The sequence below is a fragment of the Chenopodium album genome, chromosome 10 (assembly GCF_948465745.1).
Source record: "Chenopodium album chromosome 10, dcCheAlbu1.1, whole genome shotgun sequence".
Classification (NCBI taxonomy): Eukaryota; Viridiplantae; Streptophyta; class Magnoliopsida; order Caryophyllales; family Amaranthaceae; genus Chenopodium; species Chenopodium album.
This window is the reverse complement of record NC_137843.1, coordinates 19,889,831-19,899,897: the sequence shown is the minus strand read 5'-3', so window position 1 is coordinate 19,899,897 and position 10,067 is coordinate 19,889,831. Positions and strand designations below refer to the sequence as shown.

At 34.9% G+C, this 10,067-nt stretch overlaps 1 protein-coding gene across 2 annotated transcripts; it reads left to right on the top strand.

Moving 5' to 3' along the window:
- Positions 1-4,250: 4,250 nt before the first annotated feature.
- LOC145562340 (uncharacterized) lies at positions 4,251-7,008 on the top strand. 2 transcript variants are annotated; one of them, XM_081622580.1, is made up of 3 exons: positions 4,251-4,339; positions 4,488-4,557; positions 5,593-7,008. In XM_081622580.1, the coding sequence occupies exon 3, from the start codon at positions 5,618-5,620 to the stop codon at positions 6,650-6,652; it is 1,035 nt and encodes a 344-aa protein (XP_081478706.1). In that variant the 5' UTR covers positions 4,251-4,339; positions 4,488-4,557; positions 5,593-5,617; the 3' UTR covers positions 6,653-7,008. The 2 variants fall into 2 exon arrangements, with proteins under 2 accessions (XP_081478706.1, XP_081478705.1); XM_081622579.1 differs by having other exon boundaries at positions 5,560-7,008.
- Positions 7,009-10,067: the final 3,059 nt, after the last annotated feature.

Genomic DNA, 10,067 nt, shown 5'->3' with positions numbered 1-10,067 from the left:
GAAGAAAACTTGATGGCTGAAGTTTTTCTGGGTTCCAGTTGATAAAGTATCAGAAGTTTCTCTGATGCTGGTGTGTTATAGTTTAGCTTAAAGTTTCTGTTCTGTTTTTGTTTTGTTTGTTCTGTTTTAGTTCTGTCTGTTTTCTTTCTTGTGTGTGTTTTGTTTAAGTTTTAATTTTTACCTGTGTTTTGTTTTCTATCAATAAAGAAAAAATACAAAAATACATCCTTCTATATTATTTAACTTTCCTTAGAAGTTTGCTAAAGTTTGTCATCATCAAAAAAGGGGAATTTGTTGAAGCTTAAAGGTTTTGATGATGATGAACTTAAACTAAGCAAACTTCAACTAATAAGAGTTCTCTAAGTGTTATGACTAGAACAGGTGAAGTTGACTTTGAAAGTGGAAGAGTAACCTAGCTAAGAAGATTCATAGAGATCTCAAGGAAAGTTAAAGAAGATAGGAGAAGAGTTCCCTCACAAGAACTAACTGAGTTCCCTAAACAGGAACTTGAAGACAGCGAGTCAAAAGTGTTGACTTGGTCTGCGTTGAAGACAACAAGTTCTATTGGAACTTGGCCTACGAAGTTCCAGTTCAGAGTTGGAGTGCAAGTGACAGTAGGAACTTAATCCTGGACTGCGTGAAGCCTAAGCATCATAGTTTGCAGAATATTGGCGAAGCAAATTAGTTTTGTTAAGTTTTTACCTTTGAGATTTGCTGTAAATATGATTGCTAGGGTTATGCATGAGACTTGTTAGAAACGTGACAAAAGAGCTTGGCAAGCTTCTTAAAATAGGAAAGTTTAAAAAAGATAAGTTTTTAAGAAAAGATTTTCTAAATGATTTACTTCTTAAAAACTGAATATCAAAAAGATATTATTCTTTTTGATAAATTATTTTTGATAAGTTTTTTAAAAGATTTTCTTTAAAGTAGATTTACTTAAAAACCGTGTTTTAGGATTTTTGTAATTTAACATATTTATCTTTTGAAAACCCTACTTTCTATACAAGCAAGTCTTGTATAAATTGTAGATATCTCACTTCATTATTTTTCTGTGAGTGTATGCGTGAAGAAATCGAAGTGTGCTTAATTGTGTAAGTTTGGCAAGTTCATAACTTTGTCAAATTAGTTTTGGGTTTAATGTGTAGCTTGCCTCTCATATACTAAGGGTCTATATTTTGTATTGGTTGGGTTCGTGGGTGTGTGTGTAAGTAATTTATCTTTGCATACAGTGTTGAAGGCTTCAAGGTTGAAGCTGAGTGTGTAGTGCTCAGGGAGTACGAATGAATCTAAGTTAGAGACTTAAATTGGGTAGGATAGGGATCTACCGTGTAGCAAGTTCAGTCTGGAACTTGTGAGTAAAGGTCTGATTATAATAGGTTGTAACTTGTGTGTTTGCCCTATTATAGTGAATTGGTTTGGTTTTGGAAATCCCTTAGAAGGGTCGAGGTTTTTGCCGTTTTACTTCCAATTGGGCCCTAGAAGGTTTCCTCGTAAAATATTGTGTGCATTGCAAGTTCCTTTACATTCTGTTTTACATTCCGCAAAAGTAGTCACTAGGAACTCACATACAATTCACCCCCCTCTTGTAGTGTTCGTCTCAACTAACAAGATTGATACTAAAAGCTAAGAATAAGAAGCCTAACTAAATCTATGCTAACCGTAAATACAAAGATACACTATTATCTAGAATATATTCAAATATATTATAAAGGCGTAATATATTTTAATATATTATAATGCATATCTTAGTACTCTTACGGTCGTAAATCTTTTCCAAACATATTTAAACAACATGCCCATGATTTCGAAATTATTTTGTGCAAAATAATACAATGATAACTCTATAAATCTTTTTTGCTAAAATAATATGATAAGAATTTCATTAAATAATATATCTTAAGTACAAACAGATTTCAATTAAAAATTACAACTACATTTTTTAGGTAATGACCAAATTAAATACAGGTAAAGGTCATAACCACAAACAGAGTACAAAAGTCGCATATCTCTATTTTGACAAAATTGCACAATTTGAGTCCACATGAATCATATTTTCGAACAACTGAAAGAGGATTTCTTTGCAAATACTTATGAACAATATTAATTTTCTAACAATATATAAATATATTATTATTTTTTTTTTGGACAAAATATAAGTATATTATATTATAGTGAGAAAGTATATCATAATTTAATATTTTGTCACGTCCATAATATAATGAGGTTAATACCATAATATAAAAAAGGAAAAATTGGCCGCAACAACACCAACTATTACAAAAGTGATGTAACAGCACAATCTTTTAAGTGTGTGTTCTATATGATGTACTATGCTCTTAGGTGCACATAACAACATAATTGAAAGGGAAAATTGAGATTCCGCCGGAAAACTAATACTTTATCAGAAAATTGGAATTTTTTTCATATTTTATAAGTTTTTTTTTAATCCTCACGTGACTGACTTATTACACTCCTCTACACTCTATATATTTCTACCCCCTCCGTCCCTTAATTAGATTCATACTTTTAGCATTTATTCCTTTTTATTCCTTTCATTCTCAACCCCCACCATTACTGTAATTCCTTCACAAGTCTAAAATTTAATTTGCCTTATCTCCCCAAATCTAACTATGAAATAGTTGTCTAAATCGAGTGATTATGAGCTCTAACTCTTAGTCAATATTGAGGAAAAAGTCTATTGGGAGTAGAAGACAACTTAAGGTACGCAAATCTCATACCCTAATATTAATGCAATTGAGTTTTAATTTGTTGTGGGTAATTGAGAAGGAAATTTTATTTTTTGGTTGATAATTGCAAATTTTTTAAATGATTGGATACGGAAGAATAGTTGACATGTGCAATTATGTGAGAAATTACCATACACTGCCCTTAAACCTACAATTATCAAAGAAGCTCTCTGTAAACTTTGTAAAGGAATCACAATACTAGTGGAGGTTGAAAGTGATGAGAATTGAGAATATATAGGGAGAATATGGAGGGGTGAAGCAGAGTAATAAATAATCACGTGAGAATTTTAAAAATCTTTCAAAAGATTGAAATATAAAAAAATTCCAATTTTCCGATGAAATATTAGTTTTCCGGCGGAATCTCAGTTTTCCGTTTTCATTTATGTTGTTATGTGCACCCAAGAGCATAGTATGTGATGTAGAACGCACCCTTAAAAGATTGGGCTGCTACACGCACCTTTATAATAGTTGGTGTTGTTGCGGCCAATTTTTCCTATAGAAAAGACTGTTTTCCTATGTAATGACCAAAGATAATTTAGGTCATTACCTAATCTACAAACAATTTCAAGAAAACTTAAGTACATTTATCAGATCAAACAGGGGTTGCGGCAATTAAAAAAATGCGATCACTTCATCTTCTACAAACTTGATACTCCTTGTTCTTTGACAAAATTGCACAATTTGAGTCCACATAAATCATATTTTCGAACCATTTAAAGCGGAATTCGTCCTTTGCAAATAATTATAAATGCGATTGTTGTTGAGATTTTTTATGAACGAAAACCTAAAATAAAAAACTGCAAAAACAAAATGTAAAAACACAATTTGTTTTCGAAATTTTATCACGATTTTAGCTGGGATTTGCGAAATTATCAACAATTAACATTGAATTCGGGAATTGGGGGCTAATATATGAAATGATTGATGAACAATGATGAATGATGAACGATGATGAACAATTTTGACGTAGATGATGAACGAATTTAATTTTATGATTTCTAATTATAATTATAAATTCGAAAATTAATTTTTATTATAAAACTAGATTTTCATAATTTATAATTATGTATTTCTAAACAAAATACATGTATTAAAAATAATACAAAAAAAAATACAATTTTAATATATTATGTACCTTAAAAATAATTCAAAATGAAAACAAAAATACAAAATACAGATCAATTAGAACTTGTTTGGCATCGTTTTTTGTTTTCTGTTTTTCTCAAAACAAAAAACCAAAAACAGGAAACAAGAAAAAGGTGTTTCCACTTTTCTGTTGTCAGTTTTCAAAATTATTATGATTTTAATAAGTTTGACTATTTTTTAATTCATTATATGACATGCAATATATGATTTTAAAAAACAAAACACCAAAAAATAGAAAACCACAATGATACCAAACGAACCCTTAGATTTTTGTTTTTGACACCTCGTGATATTCGTAGCTAGTTCGTACTTTGTACTGTATAATACAAGTAGAATATTTAACTCTGGAATTCTCTTTTCTCTCTTTCCTGTAGATCTCCCACCTCATCCGTCTTCCTCTCTCTCTTCGCCGTCTCCATTTCAGATTCTACTACTCCTTGCACCTGGTAACTTCAATTCTTCTACACTTTGACTTTTTTTTTTTACTCAATTTAATCTTTAGGGTTTTCTATTGCTGTTTTCCCCTTTTTTTTATTTGCGCGATTTAGGGTTTGCTTCCATGAATTCTCAAATTTTATTCACTTTCTTGATTAGGGTTTCCACCTGACCAATTTCGAATTCTGTTCGTCATTTGGGTCTTGATCAATCAAACTTCTTGCACAAGGTAAGAATTACGTTTCAGAGCTTCCATGGTTTTGCTGCTACAGAATGAATCTTGTAGATGCTGATATAGAAAGCATGTTAATTGATTCTGTATGTGTATTGCTCATTAGCTTGTGTAATTGCTTCCGTATTTCTTGATGATAGTCTTGGTTTTTTAGTTTTTTGAAAATGAATTTGGGCGAATCATGATATTGATCTCAATTGTTATAGGTGATAATTCTCGATTTCTCGAAGCATAGTTGCTTAATTGGCCAATCTACTGAGTTCCCTGAATTTTTGTTATCGGTGTTATGGTTTTCAAAAGTGAATTTTTGGGAAGAGGGTATTGAGAATTATGTTGGTGGTGTGTAGTTGTGTACTCATTTCTTTATCATCGGCGTTTGGAATTCGGTTGCAATATAGAGTTATATTAAGGCCTGATTTCGAATATGATTTAGTAATATATGACAGTTATGGTTTAGTTCTAGTCTTTGCCTTCCATATACGAAGTGTATTGTTATTTAGGTGACTGCAATTGTCAAGTTGAATGGGAGTATAGATAAATCCCACAGCAAAGAGTGTTATATCACTTCTTTCCTCCTTGGTGGGGCGGGAAATAGGTTAATCGCCATTAGTGTTTGGTTGTCCTTCTTCAATTCATTATTTCACTAAATAATCGATCTTGCTATACAATATGGTGATGATTGATTCAAAACGGAATGGATTCTTATGAGGCTTAAAAGTATAGCAATCTTTTATAAGTATGTTTTGCCTTGGTAATCTACCGTTCTACATACATATACTTCAGGTTCAGGTTGTTGCATGTTGTTTTTTATATTGATCTTGAATAAAGTTTGTGAATCATATTTTAATGTGTCCACTTGGTTTTTGTCTGCTTCATTTTTTTTTTCCTGGAAAGCTTATTTGCTGGGTGGGATATTTGTTTATACATCCTCCATTCATTTTGAATTTCTGGCGCTTAAGTGTTGATAGAAGAACTAACCTGGATTTTTCTCTTTATGAGATGTACTTCCTGCATCTTCATACCAAAATGCAGTTTTTGAGCTGGTTTTTGAATCAAAATGGATGCCAAGAAGTTTATTCAGTTGGTCGAGGAGAAGAAGAAGCGAGTTTTGGAAAGGAAAGAAGCCCCGTTTAAATGGCAGCAGAGGCTAGAAGCTGCTGCAAAAGCAAGAGCTGATGCCGAAGCCAGAGAAAGGAAGGCAAAGTTGGCAAAAAAGAATAAAAGAAAATCTGTATCTGGTTACAAGAGTGAGAGTGAATCTGACAGCAGTCATGGGGACAGAAAGTCCAGAAAAAGATCTCATAAGAAGCACAGAAAGCACTCCCATTCTGATTCTGGGGATGAGAAGAGGGAGAAGAAATCCAAGCATAGGTCAAAGAGACGCTCTTCGGACTCAAATGACAGCAGTGATGATTGTGATAGCTCTGAAGAAGATAGAAGAAGGAAGTGCTCTCAGAGAAAGCACAGTCGGCAATCTCGCAATGGTTCAAGATCCGAGGATTCTAGTTCTGGTTACTCTTCTGGTGAAGATGCTGCTGTGAGGAGATCTCACAAGAGGCACCACAAACGCAACAAGAGGTCAGACTCTGATTCTTCTGATTACTCTGAAGAGGATGATCGGAGGAGAAGGCATTCCAAGCACCACAAGCGTCATCGTCGATCCAGGTCTAATGACTCAGATTCTTCTAGTGATGATGACTCGCTGGAAAAGAGAAATCACAGGAGGTCTCGCAAACAGCACAGAAGATCACACAGTGTTGATTCTTCGGATTCTCATGGTCACAAGCATGATAGGAGGAGCCGATCACTAGGAAAATCATCTGATGATAACTGTGATGAAGCTGCCAAACATAGACACAAGAAAGGTGATCGTCACCATCATCACCATCACAAGCATGCAAACCACAGCAGCATGAAAGAACTTGCTGCTTCAGGCAGTCAACCATCTGAAGCAAATGGAAATTATCTGCAGCATGGAGATACCAATACCAATTGCCATTTGAATGGCAGCTGCTCAAAACAGGAGGTTGGCACAGAGGTGAAAGGAAAGATTGACCCTGAGAATGGACACCTTGCTGACCTCAGCAAGTAATTACGAAAGACTAAGTTTTTCGTTGAACTTGATTGTCGTCTTGTTTTAGCATTTTCTATCGTTGCTAAGGGTTTCTGTGAGGAATTCATCTTTCTCTTGGTTCAGGAGTTATCCTAGCCTTTGCACAAGTATTGACCTTGCTTTACATTACTTAATGTGGGTTCATTGTTAATTGTACATCAACTTTAGTGTGTTTTGCTTTATACCAGTTCAGTCAGCTGATTTTGATGAAATTGTTTTCTTTGTTCTCTACTCTACACAATTAAGCCAATTTAAACTCTTGATGTTTTAGGGTGATTCTGGAGGATTAGGAGTTTTGGACAAGGTACCTTGGAATGTTATGCTTTTTTTAGATATCAACCTGTATTTTCCAGTTTAATTAATCTTGCTGATCATTCCTGTCTGTAGTTCTGGTGATAACAAACTCAGCAACTATCCATTTTCACAGAGGTTTATTATGATAAACATGGTCGTTTGAGAAGAGTTATTCAATTCTCTGTGGTAACTTGTCTTGTGAGCGTGCTTTATGCAAACATTACATACAAGCATTTCATGGAGAACTTGGCATTTGAACGAGAAGGAATTGTCATGTTGTAGCTCATACTTTTTGATCACTGTGCTTATTGAGACTAATAAACAGCAGAAATTTATAGCTTAGGATTATAAGATTTGTTCTCATGGCGCTTCAATTACAAACCAAGATGTTGAAGAAATAGGGGCAAATAATTGTAGGAAGAATATGACAGGCTTAATTATATACTTCTATATGATTTTCTAGTAATTTAGAAAAGTCAGAGCTGAATCTATTCAGCTAGTGTGAAAGGAATTTGTGAATTGGCTATAAGAGGCCATGGAAGGGTATCTTATAAATAAATACTTATACAATAACTATGGGGTCAACGGCCTCAAGGCTTGGTGTAGTGGTGAGAAGTTCGCCTTGTGACCTCATCCTCCCAATTGCAAAAAATCGTGAGGGTTGAGGTTAATCAGGGTCCTCCTTACCATTCTGGTAAAGTGATACTTCTCTGTTATATTTATTTTTTGTACAATTTTCATTGTAATATTGTATTCAAAATATTATAAGCTACGTATTTCTAGAAAAACAAATTCAAAACTAAAAATCGAAATGTTTTTTTTCTTTTTTTTTTTTTTTTTTTTTAACGAAAAGCAAACCATGGAATAAATAGTAGAGTCAGCCAAAACAAAAGATTGAATTATAGCAGGGACTTTCTCTAACCAGACCCTACAACCCTCATTGGTTCTACTTAAACATGCCAAGTAATGAGCCACTTCGTTTCCAGATCTTCTCACTCATGAGTAAGAGCACGAGCTACACGAGGAGCCTAATTGGAGGATGTCCTGGTGCACATCCCATAATCTAAAGGTTCAAATTTCTTATTTTTAAGTGCACATAGTACAACTTCAGATTGTTAGTGTCAAGGACGAGGTTGTGAGATCCAACTTTTATGGTGATGTTAAGAGCATGATGAATTGCTAATCCCTCGACAACATCCACATCCGCACTGCCCCTGATCTGCTTACAAGTCTCCACCACAACATCACCTTCTGAGTCCCTCACCACACCCCTAAACCAATCTTACCCCACTCAAATATCGCAACATACGAGTTAGCCTTATAAACTCCACCCATAGGATTCCTCCACTTAGAAGTATTTTCTCTTCCCCCCTCACCCCCCCCCCCCCCCCCCCCGCGTTCCCTCCCTTTACATCAATAACTTCATACTCACTCACCAATTGCATCGCCTTGTGACTAATGACACCCCCAACTTTCTTTTATCAAACGCCCAGGTGTTTCTACAGAGCCACAAGCCCCACAAAATGAACCTGAAAATACTCCACCACCGAGGTTCAGAAAAAATCTTTAGCCACATTGACACACCACTGACGAAAGTTACCTCCTTCAAAATTTGGCACTTGTAAGTCTGTAACCTCAGAACAAACTGCGACCAAACAATGCGCATCTCAAGACAAGTAACCAGCATATGCAATATGCTACCTGGAAATAAAATTTGATTTTTAGAGGGATGCCTTCAAGCCACAATTTTTTCCACTTGAACTCACCATATGAGGAGAAGTAGAAGCTTTGCTATTTTTCAGCATGTTATACGCACTTTGCACACTAAAATCTCCATATTTGGAGTGTCTCCATGACCAAAAACCATCAATGTTAAACAATGTTAAACATTGGAACAGGGATTTTAAAATCGCCTCCACCTCAACTTCGGAGAAAGGCTCATGCAGCAAGTCAATGTCCCAATGCCCATCTTTCGGTAACTCACTAACAAACTTGGGACCATGCCCCCTCCTAGATTGGCAAACTAATAATTCGAAACTCTAGTAACGTAGGCACGCACCCACAGATCTTCCTTTACCCACTCCCAATCATCTTCTTTACTCCTTTTTCGAGGACCCATCGAGCATTAGCTATAGGTTTCCAAGTATAGCTCGTTATAGGACAGATTTTTGCATCCACAAAAGAAGTACATGGAAAATATTTCCCTTTTAACACCTTCGTCATCAAAGAACTCTCATTAGTGAGGATTCACCATCCTTGCTTCACTAAGAGTGCTTCATTAAATCGTTGTATATTCTTGAACCACATACTCATACCCCCTTCTTTCTTGGGCATAAACATTTTTTCCTATGCCACCCAAGCTAATTTCCTCTGTGACCACATTTAACCACTAAAAGAATTATCTATACATCTTCTCACCTTCCTTAAGAATACCCTTCGGCAAAGCAAAACATTCCATTGCATACGATGAAATGGCTTGTGCAATAGCTTTGATGAGCACTTCTCTTCCCGCATGCGAGATAAATTTTTCCTTCTACCCGTCATACTCTTCCAGATTCGATCTCGAATAATTTGGAAAATCTTTTTCTTAGACGCATCTATATAAGTAGGAAGCCCAAAATATTTTTCATGGTCTTCAACTGCCTTAAATTGCCTGAAGCAATTTTTTCTTTGCAAGCTCCACATTTAGTCTAAAAGAGATCGACCTTAGATTTATCCATATTCAAAATCTGACCTAATGCTGCTTCATAGATTTATAAAATATCAAGCATCTCATCTCCTTCTTTTACACATGCTCGCACAAATAATAAGCTATCATTCACAAAAAAAAAAAAAAAAAAAAAAAAAAAAAAGGAAGCTTATGAGTGGGCAACCTTCTTAACTATCGAAATAAATTATGAACGTTTTTGTATGACGTCTATACTATGGTGTGGATGAAGGAAATGTGTCCTCGACTTTAGTGCAATTACTTAATATAATCATGGATCGTATTATGGAGATAGTAATTCGTTTATTTGGGTCGTCTATACGTCTTGCTAGAGAATGCTATAGAACTTTGGGTTAGTAAGTAACAAACCCGAAGCCCGCCTAAACGGATCCT

What these genes read in the sequence shown, in the direction of transcription:
- LOC145562340 (XM_081622580.1), top strand. Translation starts at nt 5,618, where the DNA reads ATGGATGCCAAGAAGTTTATTCAGTTGGTCGAGGAGAAGAAGAAGCGA.